At 42.3% G+C, this 19290-nt stretch overlaps 1 protein-coding gene across 2 annotated transcripts in view; it reads left to right on the top strand.

The window, feature by feature from the left end:
- The window catches only part of sorcs2 (sortilin-related VPS10 domain containing receptor 2), a 698208-nt gene that overhangs the window by 526022 nt on the left and 152896 nt on the right, over positions 1 to 19290 (top strand). For both annotated transcript variants that reach the window (XM_041197348.1, XM_041197339.1), the window contains exon 9: positions 10535 to 10714. In XM_041197348.1, coding sequence (XP_041053282.1) covers positions 10535 to 10714 — 180 coding nt within the window. The remainder of the gene's footprint in view (positions 1 to 10534; positions 10715 to 19290) is intronic.

Below are 19290 nucleotides of genomic sequence, written 5' to 3'. Positions count from 1 at the left end.
TGAGAAGCAAAATGACCAGCCCTCCTTCCTGGTTTTACAAAATCTTCTTCTGACCCTACTTGTATGTGTATGTATGGGGAAATTGAACAAAGATAAGATTAAAGTCAGCTATGTTGCTCCCCACAATAAAATAATGAGTTGACATCACTGTCAAGACTCCTAAAGAATGGCAGTTCTAGAACAATGCTTTTATCACGTGTGGAATTGAACCCCCAGGATTAGATGCCACCTGCAGACAATACTTTACCATCTATAGAGTAAGAGGGGAGAAAAATTGAGTGGGGAAATAAAATTAAAATTCTATCAAATCATTACTGAACTCATAAATACATATGTGGCCTTCTATGAGTTATTTGGTGCAAAATATCCCGAATACAGATTTTGGTTTGTGTTGTTTTTCAGGTGCAATTAATCAATGAAGCCTAATCAAAGAAAGTTGATCAAAAAAGCAAGTAAATTATCTTTTAGCAAAGCATTTGCTTTTAAATAATACACATCTATCAGTCTGGAAATTGCTTTTTAACTCTCTCACAGGGAATTATTCAAAGCTCTTTAATACATTTATGTTACAAGAAAGAGATTTAAAACCATACTAAGAAAACTTCAAGCTGCAATCTTTAAAAGAAGGCCACCTTTGTAGTTCGAACAGAAGTTTTAACCATGGAGCCTCAAAGCATTGAAGGGCAACCTTTGCACAGTAGTTTACTTAATGTTTTGAATGATTAAACATTTAAAAGGCAGGCACTAAATCACTGTCATAGTGCTGATCAGAATTTCCTTCCCTTTAGATTGACTGAGCTCTGAGATGGGGGTCACAGGTTAAATCACAAATTAATGGATATATTTGTTTGAAATGTGATAGCTTAGCTTTGATACAGTGACGCTGATTGCCACAGATCTTGTATGATCATCAATCACTGTATCCCATTGGCCGCTGACAGTGACATGAAAACATTTTATGCTTAAATAACTCCCCTTGCATTAAGGACCAATCAGGCAACCACCAACTTCAGAAAATGTAATCTTAATGGCACATTAGCCATGCTTAGCTGGAAGGCCAAATGGCAAATAGCATTGCGTAACTTCTATACTCTACGGGTCTGCAAGGTACATGAGTCATTCTACGCACACTCCAGCAACTTTGGACCATTTTGATCTTATATTATTTCGTATCTTTTATTGAAAAGACATCTGCATAATTTTGTGTTAAGTTTAACCTGACATTAACCGTATTGTGTAAGAAGACTATTGCTCCTTTTGTTAATGAGTACATTTTAAGGAAGTAGTCCCAACACCTTAAAGATATAAATGCATAATGCCATTCATTTACTGTATCAGTGATTTATAAATGTTTTTGATTTTGGAAGTTCTGATAGATGACTCTTTTGGACACATTCAGCATCCTAGGTCAGATTCAGAATGGGGCTTTTTGTTACGATAGAATGAAGAGCCTCTGTCCTTCCCCCATTTTGAAATGTGCTAGTGAAAGTTTGTTTTATATTGTAACCTGTGAGAGTTGTGGATTTTATTTTCTCCCTGTTTGGTTCTCTCCACTCCTGACTCTTGCTAGGATGCAATTCCTTGTGCACAAACCATCCTTTGGTAGATTTTGCTGTGTGAGCTTGGTCACAGGTTATTCAAGCTAGCTCTAAGTTGGGCCTCAGGCCTCACCTAAATAATCAGGACCAACTGCAAGAACTTGTTGCAGCTCCACAGGCAGCTCCCTGATTAGCGTTCCCCATTTTGGACTGCCTGCCTCTTTATTTTCAGGCGATCTTTGGTGAAAAACAGGCATCGCATTTATCAATTTCTGTCCATATTTTGTACCATTGGAAACAATATGTAAGGGATCAGCAGCCATGGTGACGCAAAGTTTCCTGTGACTGAACTTCTGCGGAGTGGCAGTCACAGACTGCCACTCTGCTCCTACTTTTTTACCTTGAAATCCTTCCAATCCTTCCTTGTCTGACCTTCCGACTCAAGGCCGGGAGAGAACTATGCAGGGCAACTCTGTCCCAGGGCCTTCTGTCGAGGGCTTCAGAGTCGGACGCAAGGAGGCCACACCTTTTTTATGGTACCAGCTTCAGTAAATCAAGGTTTATAGGTTCAGCCACTTTCAAGTAGGGAAAAGGTAGGTTTGTAAAGTAACTGGTTAGAATTTGGGGGAATAAGGTTGTGGTCGGGCACCCAGTGGTGGTTGGGGGGAGGGCAGTCAGCAGAGGGGAAGGTCAGGGCATTCCTGGTAGGGTAGTCCCGTGGGGGAATGGGGGAGTTCCGCGGGAGTGGAGGGGTAGTCGGTGAGGAGAGTGGGGAAGCTCTGCAGTTTTTGGGGGTGGGGGGGGGGGGGTGGGGGGGGTGGGGGGGAGTCCTGTGGGTGGGGGAGTTTGTTGGGGGGAGGAGGGATAGGTAGCAGGGGTGGTTGAGGAGTCCTGTGGGGGTGTTGGGGTGTGTATCGGGGGAGTCCCCTGGGGTTTTGAGAGTGGTGGGGTGTGTATCAGGGTTGTGGGGGTGTCACCGGGGGGTTCAGGGATGTGGGTGATGTCCCCTGGGAGTTCGGGAGTGTGGGTCTGTACATAGTTAACCAGAAATTAGAAAGTGGTTTTAATTCTTCTAACTTCTTCCGGGTAACTATTGAAGTAAGACAGTTAGAACTATCTGAAGTTTGCGATGTAAATCGCATTGCCAGATGGTTCGCAGTGCAGGGCAATCGCCATGCAAACCTTACCTGGGAATGTTCAGGACAGTATGGAGATCCCCAGTGCATCTTTGGGGTTCCCCCCCCCCCCCCCCCCCCCCCCCCCCCCCGTTATGCTGCCCTGGAGCTCAGAAGTTACTGCCCCTTGTCACCAGAAAACCATCAACTCAGAACTGACGAGTTACCTGGAAAATGACTCCACAAGGGATGAATTTTTCTATGGTGCATACACTGATGGTCTAGGGTGTAAATCGCCTTATTAGCATTTGGCAGGTACATTGGGGTAGATCATGACTTTGTGCATTAGTGTAAAATGTCAACTGTCTATTTTACGTTCACTCGATTCATATTTCCAATTCCCTGAATGGAAATAAAAATTTGGAAAGATGTAAAATGGGTTTGATGATTCACAATCTCTCATTTTGCCCTATCAAGCAAAGTCAAGATCTATCCCATTGCAACACACAAACAAAAATAGCTGGAAAAACCCAGCAGGTCCGACATTTGTGGAGAGGAATACAGTCAACGTTTCAAGTCCATATGACTCTTCATCAGAAATCTATCCCATTGGATCCTAGACATTTGCTGTTGTCAGAATTTGCTTGTCCTTCAGTACCAGCAAATAGCTATTTTCAGACAGATGTTCAGTCTGATATTTTTGTGTCAAGATATCTGCGGGTGTTTACATGACATCTAGCCACAACTGAAATGATAGACCCAACCTGGGGTCGGGACATTGACTGACAGCTGTTTCTGAGCCCTTATGAATAAAGGAAATGACCATTGACTAGTTGAAGCCCTTGGTGACTGGTAGTTAGAAACAGAAAATCCTTATCAAATTATATTGGCAGTCATCAGAAGTTTCAGAGACCGAAGAATATTTGAGTCTTACAACAGGTAAATGCCCAATGTTATTGCGCATCAAATGCATTATAAACATGGATCAATGCAAGAAAGGAGCTTGAAAGGTTTTTTCAAAGAGAACACTTATTTTCTTGGAACTCTGTGTACAAACGTGGGCTGTCATCTTTTGTATAATGGTGCTGATTTTGACCTGTTTCCAAGGCAGCATATTGGTGGAGCAACACTTGATACCAGGTAATGGCAGTCCACTAGAATACTGAACTCTTGGTGACAATTGCATTACCCTGGGTGCACTCTTTTGGCAGTCATCCTGGGGCTGGGGGATGCTCTCATGAGAATTGGGGCTCAATTGCCCACCCCGCCCCCACCTCAATCATTGCAAGAGTCAGCTGGCAACTGATGCACCTAAAAAAAAAGGCCACCTCGCATCCATAATGCATCACTGGCAGGCTAAACAGCCTGAGAGTGGGACTTCCAGTAAGAGGAAGTCCTGCCCTTGAGCTGCCAGTCAATCTGATTGGCAGGCAGATCTAGCAGTCCCAGCAGTGCCAGAACTGAGTAGTGGGTGCTGGTGGGACTGCAAACAGGCCCAGGAAGCACTTCGATGGATCCTGGAGCTAGCTAAGTCCCTTGTCTTTAGGTTGTGTAGGTATTAGGCAGCCTAGGGGGGTGTTGTGGAGGGTGCAAAGGTGGGTTTTGGAGGCCAGGCTGGGAGGAACAAAGTGTGGGGGTGCCCCTGATGTGCACAAGACACCTGCTGAATTATATCCTCCCCTTCCTCACTGTCTTTTAACCACTTGCGTTTAAAAAGCTGGCCTGCCCACCTGCCCTTGCGAACCATATTATGGCATGGGCAGAGTAATATTTGGGTCATTCAGCTTGGTAATAAGCTTAATTGGCGATTAATTACTTTTTTAAAAATGGCAGGTGAGCTGCTGATTTCAGCGGCAGCCCACCGAGCATATTCTGAGGGAGAGCTCTAGGATAGGCAGGCCCCCCCCAAACCACTTGAAACACCCCTGGTTGGGAGAGCGGGGGGCATAAAATCTAGTCTTTGCAGTTGTGAATTTTCTAGTGGTGTTAGTAGAGGTTCAGGAGCAGGTTTGAACAAGACCCAGGAACATAAAAAGTTAGTGGTTTGGACCATCTATCTGATTATGGTGGAAAATGTTTTACTATATATAACAGGAACAGTCACCAAACAAAACTCTTACAACAGTTAAATACCAGCTAAACCTCAAGTGGTCTGAGGAGTCCTCAACACTGATTCCAGGCCCCATGAACACTCATGGTTTCAGGTCAAAAAAGGAACAGATACCTCCTGTTGATTATCACCTATTGCCATCTCTTAGCCAATGAATCAGAACTCCTTCACATTGAATAATATTTGGAGGCAGCATTGAAGGTAGCAAGGGCACAGAGTGTACTCTGGTGGACTCGCGGTTTGATAGTGCCACCACTGACTGAAGTACATAGCTGTAAGATTTCATTAGTGGCAGGTGGTCAGAGAAAAACTCATGGGGATAACCTCCTTGATCTTGTCCTCACCAAGCTGTCTGTTGCTGAAGCATCTGCCCTCGACAGTTTTGATAGGAATGATCACTGCACTGTGAAGGCCAAGAACCATCATCACGCTGAAGACACTTTCATTATGTTGTGTGGTACTTTAAGAAGGGTAGCAAGGGTAATCCAGGAAATTACAGGCCGGTGAGCCTTATGTCAGTGGTAGGGAAATTATTGGAGAAGATTCTTCATGACAGGATTTACTACCATTTGGAAGCAAATGGGCGTATTAGTGAGAGGCAGCATGGTTTTGTGAAGGGGAGGTCATGTCTCACTAACTTGATTGAGTTTTTCAAGGAAGTGACAAAGATGATCGACGATGGAAGGGTAGTGGATGTTATATACATGGATTTCAGTAAGGCCGTTGACAAGATCCCTCATGGCAGACTAGTACAGAAGATAAACTCGCACAGGATCAGAGGTGAGCTGGCAAGATGGATACAGAATTGTCTTGGTCATAGAAGACAGAGGGTAGCAGTGGAAGGGTGCTTTTCTGAATGGAGAGCTGTGACTAGTGGAGTTCCGCAGGGATCAGTGCTGGGACCTTTGCTGTTTGTAGTATATGTAAATGATTTGGAGGAAAATGTAACTGGGCTAATTAGTAAGTTTGCAGACGATACTAAGGTTAGAGGAGTTGCAGATAGTGAAGAGGATTGTCAAAAGATACAACTGGATATAGATTGGTTGGAGACTTGGGCGGAGAAATGGCAGATGGAGTTTAATCCGGACAAATGCGAGGTAATGCATTTTGGAAGGTCTAATACAGGCAGGAATTATACAGTAAATGGCAGAACCCTTAAGTGCATCGATGGGCAGAGGGATCTGGGTGTACAGGTCCACAGATCACTGAAAGTGGCAACGCATGTGGATAAGGTAGGAAGGCATATGGCATGCTTGCCTTCATTGGCAGGGATATTGAGTATAAAAGCTGGCAAGTCATGCTACAGCTGTATAGAACCTTGCTTAGGCCATACTTGGAATATTGTGTGCAATTCTGGTCACCACTTTACCAGAAGGATATGGAGGCGTTGGAGAGGGTGCAGAGGAGGTTTACCAGGATGCTGCCTGGTCTGGAAGTTATTAGCTACGAGGAGAGGTTGGAGAAACTCAGATTGTTCTCACTAGAGCGACGGAGATTGAGGGGCGACTTGATAGAAGTTTACAGAATTATGAGTGGCATGGACAGAGTAGATAGTCAGAAGCTTTTTCCCAGGGTGGAAGAGTCAATTACTAGGGGACATAGATTTAAGGTGAGAGGAGAAAACTATAGAGGAGATGTGCGGGACAGGTGTTTTACACAGAGGGTAGTGAGTGTCTGGAATTCGCTGCCAGAGGAGGTGTGGAAGCAGGTAGGATAGTGGTGTTTAAGAGGCCGCTTGACAACTACATGAATAGGATGGGAATTAGAGGGATATGGACCCTGGAAGTGCAAAATGTTTTAGTTGACGGGCAATATGATCGGCACAGGCTTGGAGGGCCGATGGGCCTGTTCCTGTGCTGTACTTTTCTTTGTTCTTTGTTCTTCTAGTGGGATAGTTGAAGAGCAGATCTAGAAACTCAAAACCAGTCATTGGCATCCACCCATCTATGTAAGATGATGGAAATGCAGCAAATCCGTTGGGTCTGGGATAGCTTCATATGGTGCACTTTTGCTGATGGCTGAAGAAACCAATCTGAGAGTCAGGGTCTGCCACATTTGAGATGGTTATTAGGTTTTGGTGTTGGCCCATTAATCATTATAGTGGCGCAAACTGGCTACAGGTGATGTCACCATTTCTCTCTGTCAACAGCTATTGTCTTAACAGGCATGAAAATAGGTGTCTAGGGCCTTTATGTCATGCTTATGAGCATCCTTGAAGTGGAGCTTTGGTTGTCCTATTGGTCTTCTGGTTCTGGCTACCTCTCCATATAGAAAATCCTTGGGCATTTATCCATCTTCTATCCTGCGAATATCCAAGCCAGCAAAGTTGCCTCTGCTTGATGTGTGCAGCATACTTAAGAGTTCAGCCTTTGAGAGGACTTTTACATTAATGAATTTGTCTTTCCATGAGTCACTCAGAATGCACCACAAACAACAAATATGAAAATTGTTGAACTTCCATTCTTGATAGCTTTAAGTCTTCCATGTTACACAGTCAATACAACAAGATCCTGAGAACACAGACCTCATAAACTGTAGTATAATGTAGTATGTTGACCGAGTCCCATCAAAGGTTAACTGCACTCATGTGATCTGAGACTTGAGGAGACTAACCCTAGTCAGAAGTTAGTGTAAAGGGGTGTTCTCATAACGGTAGACATGTTAAAGTAAAGTTAGTGTTTTGCAGCCAGCAGTCTTTGAGAATTTATTGAAACTGCTCCAACTCAACAACACAATTATTTATGGTAGTGGTGGTAAAAATGATGTTAATAGAAAAATATCTACCTCTACCAGAGTGTTTCGAGACTGTCCCAGGCCACAATCAGGCTGAAGCATGGCCAAAGTGATATAGGAGATTGACTCGATTTTGCACCGTATCAGGTCTTGAAGAGAAGCCAGACTGTAAACAGATCAGTATACTTTTGTATGCAATGGGCGACTGTTCGGACAACAATCACCCTGGGGATAAATGAGTGTAAAGCCACACATGCCAAGGTTATTGATGCATCGGAGGCATATTTCAATATCCACAAGAACACCATCGTGGAACATGCAAAACTCAATGAACATAGTCAGAGACACAGGGAAAGCATCAATGCATTTATTGTACCAATTAGCAGAAGACTGTGAATATGGTAATCTGAACGAGGAGCTATCTTGCGACAGGAAAGTTATTAGAGTAGTTGTTAGATGATGCATTATCAGTAATTTGTTGTCCCAAGATGACTTGATGCTGGTGAAGGCGATTCAATTAAGTAGACAAGCCGAGATCAGGAGGCAAAGCCAAATGCATAGTAAAGCTTGGCTGAGAGACCAAAAATCCATTAAAGTGTTAAAACGGCTTCATTCCAGGGAAGACTGGCAATTCTTTCTCTCTGATCTATTCTGTCAATTGCACAATGTTTATTTGCACAAGATGAAGCGGTTTCAAGCGCTTCCAGTTTCAGCTATTGGTACCTTAAAGGGTCTGGATGATTGAGTCTTTTATTGGCCTATAGCGAAAGGAGTTTTTGTTAAGAAAGTTGAAAGTTATGAATGACTTTTTTTCTTTATAAAAGTTTTTATACATCCTATTGTCATTATGGGGTTCATTCGCTCGATGCAGTGGGTAAATGGACATACCATAGCTTGGCATGGTAGGGTGGGTGGTGGGCATAACTTGACAAAGGGGGATATGGGTGGGTGGGTGGGTTCAGGGCAGGATTTGGCATGGGGGCATGGTTAACAGCTTTTGATATTACCTTTTAAAATATTCCCTCATCAAGATTATGGTTCATGATACCTCTGCGGTGCCGTGAGCTGCCAATCCTTTAAAAGCTGGCCTGACTTCATGAAAATTACAGAGGACTAGGACATGCCTATCCCTCCATTGGAGCCAGCCAGGTCAGGAATGCAGGGTGTGGGCTCATGACCTGAACCAACCCACACCCTTAAATGGCACTGTTAAGGGTCGGGAATCCCGGAATCGGGCCCTGGCTGCGATTTTCACCCCCCCACGCAGTCTCCCTGACTCCATGAAAATCCAGCCCGAAATGTGTAGTACCAGAGCTATTGTTCAACCATTGTGAATTTATGGGGTGACAACTATCAAAATGCACTGTTAGCAACAACATAAATCAATAAAAATGATTTCATTGATGCAATAACCAGCTTTAAATTGAAAGAACTGGGTTAATTTTAACTATGATAGTTTTTCTGATTAAAAACGATATTCTGTTACTGCCAAGACCAGAAAATTGAGCAAGATTAAAAATCAATGCGTATCAAATCTGAGTTGTAATTTGTTGCATGGACAGAGTTTCTAGAGGCTTTTTTTTCATTTTAAATTCAATTTTGAGGTTTTAGACTCTGTTAACATTAGTCCTTAAGGAGAAGTCAACATATAAAGGTCCAATCTACTGCTATCCTGATCATGGGCAGAATTTTTAGGATGGTGGACAGGCGTGATTGTTGGGTCCGGGATTGTCCAGGGAATGGTCCGCTGACCGCTATCGACCTCCGACCACAATTTCCTACTGGTTGGCCAATTAACGGGGGGGGCTGATGTCAGCGCAGGCTCAGGCAAGTGCTGACAGAAACTTCCCTGAAGGCAGAAAGCTACCTCTGGGAGCTGAAGACATGAAAAGCATTAAATAATGTTTTTAAAATCAGGAAAAAATGTGCAAGCATCACAACCAGTCACCTGAACATATACATGATAAAAATGCTGTCCATAGATTTTTCTTCTTCTTTCATTTAATAATGGAAATCTCATCCCTTGGATGAGATTTCATGAAAAATGCAAAGTCCGCCTGGTTGATTTGCCTGTCCGCCAACCGTAAGGTTGGACAGACCACGAAAAATCTGAGACAATTGTACCATTAATTATCTTAATTGGTCTCTTAATTGTCAGCGGGCGCACTTCTGACTTTTTCGCGTGCCTGCTGACCGAAATATCGCATGAGCGCGGGATGGCGTCAGGACACTCACCTGATGTCATCTCACACGATTTCATGTCCGATCGGGTCAAGTGCGCACCTGCCTATCAACCTAAAAATTCTGCCCCATGTTCTTTCTACCTCTCCCCACACTGGTAAAGTGAAAGCTTCCAAACATGACTTCTGTAAGTAAAATTGCATTGCATCCTGTGCTGAAATTGGGAGTATGTTATATCAATGCAAACAATATTTGTATCACTGCACAAATTGCAAAATATTACTGTTTTGGAACTACGTTTTAGACATAGTGAAAGCATCTTGTATTAACATTTGGGAAGTGAGCACCTCTCTTTTTAATGCAAAATATTCAACCGTGGCCCAAGAGATTACGCTCTTAGTATTGAGCTCTTTTCAGGGAGAAGAAGCATATTATTGAGGGACATTCATTGGGAAAGTACTGGAAAGAATATTTTGCCTACTTTCATTGTTACACTATTAAGGATCGGGAGACAAGAATGGCATTTAAATTCCCATCTGAAGATTAGCATTCCTACAAAATGGATTAAAATATAAACTTCTGCGCAGGTCAGGCTTGAACCCACAACATTTTGGCTCATTGAGAGCTGTGCTACTGAGTCAACTGTGCACAGCCAAGCCCTGAGAGACACTAAGCCAGACAGATCATTCAAAGATATTCACTTTTCTGTTTGTTACTGATAACAGTCTCAGATGATTGAATAAAATCTATTTTTTTCAAGTGATTTGGTTAGAAAGCTGCTCGTGCTTTGTTATTGATAGACGTGTGTAATATTTTTTAATGTATGTGGCCCAAAGTCATAGTTGTTTATCTTCTAGGACATGCAAATCATCAGTACGGATGAGAATCAAGTATTTGTGGCTGTCAAGGAGTGGCATCAGACGGACACCTACAACCTCTACCTGTCGGACCTGAAGGGTGTATACTTCACTCTCGCTCTAGAGGATGTCAGAAGTACCCAACAGCCAGAAGAAAATGTTGTGATAGATATTCATGAGGTAAATCCTTCTTCAGTACTTCAGACATGGAGGGATGCAATAACACAGATTGAAGGATACTGTGCATATTCAGTGGCATGCTGGAATCCAATATCTTCCTATGTTAATGACCTAGAGAGCACTGGCTATCTTCAAAAACAGTGACAAATGCTGCTTGCACAAATTGGAGTGAAACTACTCCATAAACTTCACAGCCTTTGCTGTACCTACCCTGGAGTCATCTTAAAGTTTGAATTTAATCTTTTGATTCGGATAATGGGTGTAAGGTATAACAATTTATGTTGTCATTTGAATCTCTGAAGTGAATATGAGTAAACGATACGTTCTCAATTTAGAGGCGCAGGCAGCCTGGTCAACCATAAGATCCTTCCATTGCCATTGATCAGTGTGCAGAAATCACAGTGTGTTGCATGGAAAGAGCTAGAAAGAAACCATTGTTCCATCATTTTATTATTTCTATATGATGGTTGTACTGTGTGCTTTACAGATTAATTACAGAGGATGGAGGGTACACTGGGAGGTATATGACGAATTAGTGCTCTGCATAGGGGAGTTCCCTGAATAAGGTCAAAGTGGTGGGATCACCTTTAAGTTTGGAGTCCAATCAAACAAAGAATCTCTATCATAATATTTGCATCACATAGATAATTAAAAAGGTAAAATCTCGCCTTTGGTTGTAATCTTCAACCTGAATTTCCTTGAACTTTCTGCCATTGCTCTCACTGTAAGTGGTGATGGTGTAGTTGTAACGTCGCTGGATGAGTAATCCAGAGGCCCAGGTTAATGCTCTGGGCACATGGGTTCAAATCTCACCATAGCAGCTGGTGGAATTTAAATTCTATTAATAAGTTGGAATTAAAAGCTTTGTCGATTGTTGTCAAAGCCCATCTGGTTCACTAATGCCCTTTAGGGAACGAAATCTGGCATCTTTACCTGGTCTGGCCTACATGTGATTCCACACGCACAGCAATATGGTTGACTCTTAAACCACACAGTTGTTTCAAACATCTACGAAATCTAAAAAGAAGGAATGAACCCAGACGCATCTCTCAGCATCAACTTAGGCACCAGAAACAACAATGGCACACCCAGCCTATTAACCCTGCAAAGTCCTCCTTAGCAACAACTGGGTGTCCTCAACATTGACTCCGGACATTATGAAGTCTCATAGCACCAGGTCAAACATGGAAACATGGGCAAGGAAACCTCCTGCTGGTTACCACCCCTATTAAAACTGATGAATCAGTACTCCTCCATGTTGAACACCACTTGGAAGAAGTGCTAAGGGTGGCAGGGGCACAGAGTGTACTCTAGGTGAGAGACTTCAATGTCTGTCACTAAGAGTGGCTTGGTAGCATGAATAATAACCGAACTGGCCGAATCCTAAAGGGCATAGCTGCTAGACTGGGTCTGCAGCAGATGGTGAGGGAATCAACAAGAGAGAAAACCTACTTGACCTCATCCCCACCTTTCTACCTGTCGCAGTTGTACCTGTCCATTACAATTTTTGTAGGAGTGATCATCGTGCAGTCCATGTGGAGACAAAGTCTCATCTTCACATTGAGGATAACCTCCATCATGTTGTATGGCACTGCCAGCATGCTGAATGGGGTTGTTTTAGAACAGATCTAGAAACTCAAAACTGGGCATTCATGAGGCACTGTGGGCCATCAGCAGCAGCAGATTTGTATTCAACCACAATCTGTAACCTCATGGCCCAGCATACCCCTACTCTACTATTACCATTGAGTTGGGGGATCGACCCATGGTTCAATGAAGAGTGCAGGAAGGCATGCCAGGAGCAGCACCAGGCAAGTTACATTTGTGCCATACTAGTGCCAGGCAATGGCTATCTCCAACAAGAGAGAACCCAGCCATCTCCCTTGACATCCAATGGCAATACCATTGCTGAATCCTCCACTATCAACAACCTGGAGGTTACCATTGACCCGAAAATGAATTGGAGCAGCCATTTAAGAGCAGATCAGAGGCTATGAATTCTGTGGAGAGTAACACACCTCCTGACTCTGCAAAGCTTGTCCACCATCTATAAGGCACAAGTCAGGAGTGTGATAGAATACTCATCAATTGCCTGGATGAGTGCAGCTCCAACACTCAAGCAGCCCGATAACACCCAGGACAAAGCAGCCTGCTTGATTGGTGCCCCATCCATCACATTAAACTTTCTATCCCGCCACCACCGCTGCACAGTGGCAGCAGTGTGTATAATCTATTAGGTGCACTGTAGCAACTCACCAATGCTCCTTCGGCAGGACCTGCCAAACCCGTGACCTCGAAGGACACCTAGAAGGACAAGGGCAGCAGATGCATGGGAACACCACCACTTGGAAGTACCCCTCCAAGCCACACGGACTCCTGACTTGAAATTATGTTGCTGTTCCTTCACTGTCACTGGGTTAAAATCCTGGAACTCCCTTCCTAACAGCACTGTGGGTGTACCCACACCACATGGACTGCAGCAGTTCAAGAAGGCGGCTCACCACCACCTACTCAAGCTCAATTAGGAATGGGCAATAAATGCTGGCCTGGCCTGCGATGCCCACATCCCATGAAAGAATGAAACAAAGTGCAACTGAAGTCCTACTTGTGCGTATAAACCAGACTTCCAGTGAAATTAGGCAACACAGCAGCAGAAAGTCCAAAGAAATTCAGGACTTATGATCATGTAACTGATTCTACGCTTGTGTGAGAATAAATTGTTAATTATTTCTTTGTAAACACAACTCATCCCTTTTATGAACATGTATCAATGGCACTAATGAAAACCCTTTAAAAAAAAAACTCGGTCTCTCTGCCAAAGCTAATAGTGGGAAATGTGCCAAGATGAAAATCAGTAAGTGAAAGGTTGAAAACTTAAGCGAGGTAGAATAGCATAGTGCAGTTACAAAGAATAAAATTAAATTTAATGAATACAAATTAAATAGAAAAAGAAAATGAGAAAATTGGGAAACAGAATTAATATCTTCTTGCAAGCTATGATTGTGTTTTATCTGCTTATTCAGTAGTTTTGCGTTCATCCAATAATTAAACTAATTCTGATGTTTAAGCATTTTTATCCCTGAGTGCATGAACTAAAAATAAATAATACTAAGCAGCCCTGGAACTGACAGAAAATTAAAGGCTGAAAACATCCTTGTGTTCTTATGGCACAGAAAAGATAACAAAAAAGACAGAATGGTATTTATGTAAATGAATGCAAATACCAGTAAATAGTTCTACTGAGGAAAGAAATCTATGCCAAAATTGACGGTAAAAAATAAACCCAGGGACCTGACTAAAATGACAAAGTTTTGTGCAGTTGATTAAAGGAATCTGCAGAGGCTTGAGAACTGTTTCTTGTAGTGTTTCTGATAGGTGATATGTGTGGTTATTCTGTCTGTCACCAGTGAAGGGCCACATGACAATTTGATGGTCATTCATATTGCTGGATATTGACTGTTAATAATCCGAGTAAATGCTTCAGGAAATATTCTTTTTCTTTCATCAGATTTTTTGCCCTCAGATTTCTACACTCCTCTCCTGAAGATATTGACTTTTTGCTGAGATAGTCCTTCTTCAGAACCTAAACAGTAAATATTGGCAGGCTATTTGACTCTAAGAGCCATTAAACTTCACTTTTATCTGTACCTAGTGCCCAAATATGCATAGCTGCTGTTTCAGGGATCAGAATGGTTAATTTTCCCTTCACTTACCCAGGGTGCTGGGCCCATTTGCAACAATCAATTAATTCAACATAGACTAGGATTGAACCTGGGGTTTTCTTAATCTGTGTAAACTGCATGACACAGTGGAACCATCAGAAAGTTGTCAGGAAAGAACTGTGAAGACCTAAGGAGTGATCTATTGTTTAAGTAATTTGATGTGACAGGGATTAAATTTTCACAGCTGGAAAAACCAATGCAATGCATCACCAAAAACCATGAACAGTACATTGGAAGTGATGATGTCATTGTCACTTCAAGGAAATTAATTTTTTTGATGATTAGATGTATATATTTTCTTTGAAAGTTGTTGGTATTAAATCAGTTTAACATCAAAACCAGCAGCTAATCCGTGATTCAACCAAGTGGTCAGTAAACGTAGATAGAGCTGGCAGATTATTTGAACATGGGGAGAATCACAGCTGAGTCAGATCCTCAATTAATTTAATTAATTTATTTGAATGAACATACCTTCAAGCAGACGGTACTGAATGGTGATCAGAAGCATAAGTCCTGATTGATTTTGTGTCTAAAGCTATAACAAAAGAAGTAGGTAATTGTCAGCAGTGTGCGTTTTTCAGCACTACACAGGTTTGAGCTTGTGTAGTTATTTTTTTCTATTTGACTCTTCATTTTCTTCTTTTAAAGTGCATTCCTTCTGCTAATCCCCATAAAGCAGCTGAGGCAAGTATTGAGGTGTTGGGGCCATGGAAGTGGTGGAGGTTGGGGAGGTGGTGGGGAAGCTAATCTATTGGGCTGGGTTTACAAACCATTAAGGGATTGTGGGAGGTTGGGGAGGCAGAACCTGTGCTTTTAGGCTGGCAGCATTCAGGTTCTATTGGTGAATGGACATCCTAATATTGTCACTATTTCTACTTGGGCAACCAGCTTTAATGAGCTGGCTCCAAAGATTCTATGCTACTAAATCCTGCTCCCTTAATGTGGTAGAAACCTACTATGGATGTAGGATTCAATGGATGCAGGGATCCCGCTCATAGACAGTCATCTACAGAAGCCCAAATGATAACAGCTACAATATAAAAGTAGGACTGAGATGAGTCACAGCCAACTTGGAATATGGGCATGAATTGGAATTGTTTAATATTCCAAAGGGATGTTACATCGTGCTAAATTAACATGTGAATCACATATCTGTTTGGAATACTAAACAAGGTAATTGTTTTCTGTGGGAGAGAAAGTACAAAGACAAAACCCTTCTGCAGGCATGTCAACTAGTAGGAAAACACTGTGGTGATTTATACAAGGTAGGTAGTTTCATATCAAATACATTGCCAGGTCTGTTACAAAAATATTTCCCCATTTCTGTATTAAGCCGTACAGATCAGGAAAGCCCAGTTCCAATCACCCAACTGTGTTGTTTCCTGATCTCAGACAAGATAATACATGGCCAAGCACAGTTGGCCTCTGTATCCTGTGTTTAAGATTAGAAAAATCATTGTGATTTCTGACGTGATTGCAATCAAGAAGCACATGCTGGAAAATAAGCGGGCTAGATTTTCCACGCCATCAGAAAGTTGGTAGGCTCGATGCAAAGAGGCCTATTCTTGCTCACCACACTGACCCCCATTTCCTCTCACACTGTAATAAACTTGGTTCTGGACAGATTTCTTGTTAGAAACTGTTAACTTTATTTACAGAGCTCCTAATGAAGCTACATGCTTGAACCAAAGCCACGACTAGAAAGCTGCACCCCTAATATAACCTGCGCTTAGGGTTGACTCATCAGTAGAATCGCGTGATCCCTAAAACGGTATGAAAGGTTTCACTTACAATCACTACACACACACACACCGTCTCCGCCCCAAAGGAGATGCTACTGGTCAGCCCTTGCTCACCCACTGCATGTAAATATCAGTAGGAGAGTGGACTGCCATATGGAAAGGGACAGTAGATCTATAGTGACTTGAATTCAGAGAATGGAGGCAAAGAACCCCGTAGATGCCTCCTCCCTACATATAGCCCATTTCCCCCATCCCATTCGTATTTCCGTGCAGACTTTACTCGCTCTACTGTTGATCTTCAGGACTCTTCAGCCTTCTTAAATAGCACCTTTTCTGGCACTGCTTCTTTCAGCACTGCTGCATCTTCACAGCCGCTGCTAGTGGGAGTCCGGTTGGTACCTCAATAATGCATATCCAATAAACCCCCAGACCCAGGGTTAGGGCAGAGGTGGTCAAAAGTCCCTTCTCCATTCCAGTGAGAATCCCCTGCCGTGTGTGTGTATATGTGTGTCTGTGTCTGTTTGTGTCTGTGTGTGTGTGTCAGGCAGTATCATTATCAGCTGTGGTACCATCCACAGTTTGATAGCTTGTCAGCACCCAAGAGGCTAAATTCACAAGTGAAGAATCCCCCAATCTGGGTTTGGCACCAGAGGGTTAATCCCCTCTGTGGAAATTCACTCCATCTTATTCAGTAAAGGAAGGAGGAAAATGGGAGAAAATCAGAAAAGAAACAAAAATAAAAATCACTCTGGACTGTACAATGTCACAATGCCAGAACACCAGATTACCACTAATTTGTTATTTTGTGAATTTTGTCTATCCCCCTAACCAAACAATTACAAATACTATCTGAAAAATGCAAAAGAAACTATGTTTAAACCAGAATTGTTGGTTATTTAAATGTGAGGCCCAGCTTGTAAACACTGAATCCAAAATTAATTACTTGATAGTCTTGTCAGCTAAGTATCCAATCCAGTCAGAAGATTTAAATTTAAAGATGCTGATCAGTTAATTCTCTTACAGCACATAAGGAGGCCATTCAACCTGTCATGTCTGTGCTGGCCTTCCAAAGGAGCAATTTGCATGGTGCCACTCCATGGCCTTCTCCCTGTAGCTCTACACGTTCTTCATTTTCAGATAATGATCTAATTCCCTCTTAACTGTATTGATTGAACCTGACTCCATCACAATCTCAGGCAATGCATTCCAGATCCTAACCCTCGCTGCATGAAAAAGATTTTCCTCATGTTTCAATTGCTTATTTTGTCAATTGCTTTAAATCTGTGCCCCTTTGTTCTTGGTCCTTCCACCATTGGGAACCGTTTTTCCCTATTTTGTCGTCCAGACCGCTAATAATTTGAATACATCAATCAAATCTCCTCTCAATTTTCTCTTCTCCAAGGTAAACAGTCCCAACCTCTCCAGTCTATCTTAACTGAAATTCCCCATACCTGGAAACATTTTTATGAATATTTCCTGCACACTCTCTAATGCCTTCACATCATTCCTAAGTGTCACACCCAGGACTGGACACAATACTCCAGTTGAGGCCAAACCAGTGTTTTGTACAAGTTTAACATAAGCTCCTTGCTTTTGCACTCTATACTCCTGTTAATAAAATCTTGAATACTGTATGCTTTATTAACCGCTCTCTTAACCTGTCCTGCACCTTCAGTGACTTAAACACATATAAACCCAGGTCTCTCTGCTCCTGCACCACCTTTAGAATTGTACCCTTTACTTTATTATTGTCTCTGCGCATGGTTCCTGCTAAAATGCATTACTTCACACTTTGCTGCATTAAATTTCATCTGCCACTTGATCCCCCCCCACCCCACTGATTCCAACAACCTGTCTATGTCTGTTTGAAGTTCTACACTTTCCTCCTCACAGTTTACAATGCTTCCAAGTTTCATATCATCAGAACATTTTATAATTGTGCCTTGTATAACCAAGGTCTAGGTCATTTAATAGTTCAAGAAGAGCAAGGGTAGTATCACTGACACCTGGGGAACTCCACTACAAACCACATTCCATTCCGAAAAAAGATCCAGTTTCCACTACTCTGTTTTCTGTCATTCAGCGAATATCATATCCCTGTCACTACTGTCCCTTTTGTTCCATGAGTTATAGCATTGCTCACGAACTTGTTGTGCGGTAATTTATTAAATGCCTTTTGCAAGTCAAAATGTACACAATATGAACAGCATTACTCTCGTCTATCTCATCAAACCTCATCAAAAAAACTCCAAATTAGTTAAACACCATTGCCCTTAACAAATCCATGCTGGTTTCCTTAAGTATCCTGCATTTGGCCAAGCAACTATTAGTTTTGTCCCAAATTATCAATACTAGAAGCTTCCCCATCTTTAAGCTTAAATTGACTGGCATGTAGTTGCTGAGCTTATCTTTTTGAACATTTGCAATGCCTTGGCACTAACACTGAGTTCAAGGAAGACTAGAAAGTTATAGCCAGTACCTCCACAATTTCCACTCTCACTTCCCTCAGTATCCTTGGATGCAACTCATTTGGTCCTGGTGCCTTATCAGCTTAAGGCAGTGCAGGCTCTCCTTCATTATCAATTTTAAACCCTTCAAGTGTCTGAATTCCATCCTCTCACTATGACCTGGACAGCCAGATCTTCCTTGATTAAGACAGATGCAAAATATTCATGTAATGTCCCCTACCCTGATGCATAAATCTCCTTTTTGGTCTCTAATCAGCCCTACTCCTCCTTTTCCCACACTTTTACTATTTATTTGCCTACCAGAGACCTTGGGATTCCTCTTGTGTTAGCAGCCTGTCTCTTTTCATTCTCCCTTTACTTCTCTTTTTTTTTGCTTCTCTTTTTTTTTACTTCCCCTCAGAACCTAGTGTGTTTAGCCTAGTTCTTGGCTGTATTAGCTGCCTGATGACTGTCAAAAGCACACTTTTCTTCATAATCTCTTTCATCATCCAGGGAGCTCTGGAATTGTTTGCCCCACCTTTCCCCTTCTTGGGAGTAAAACTTGACTGTGTCTGACCTATCTTTTCTTTAAAGGAAACTCATTGTTCAGTTATTATTTTACCCACCAACCTTTGATTCTAATTTATCTGCCCAGATCCATTTTT

Source organism: Carcharodon carcharias, chromosome 1, assembly GCF_017639515.1.
Source record: "Carcharodon carcharias isolate sCarCar2 chromosome 1, sCarCar2.pri, whole genome shotgun sequence".
NCBI lineage: Eukaryota > Metazoa > Chordata > Chondrichthyes > Lamniformes > Lamnidae > Carcharodon > Carcharodon carcharias.
The sequence above is the reverse complement of the archived record's forward strand: the minus strand, read 5'-3'. Positions and strand labels throughout refer to the sequence as shown.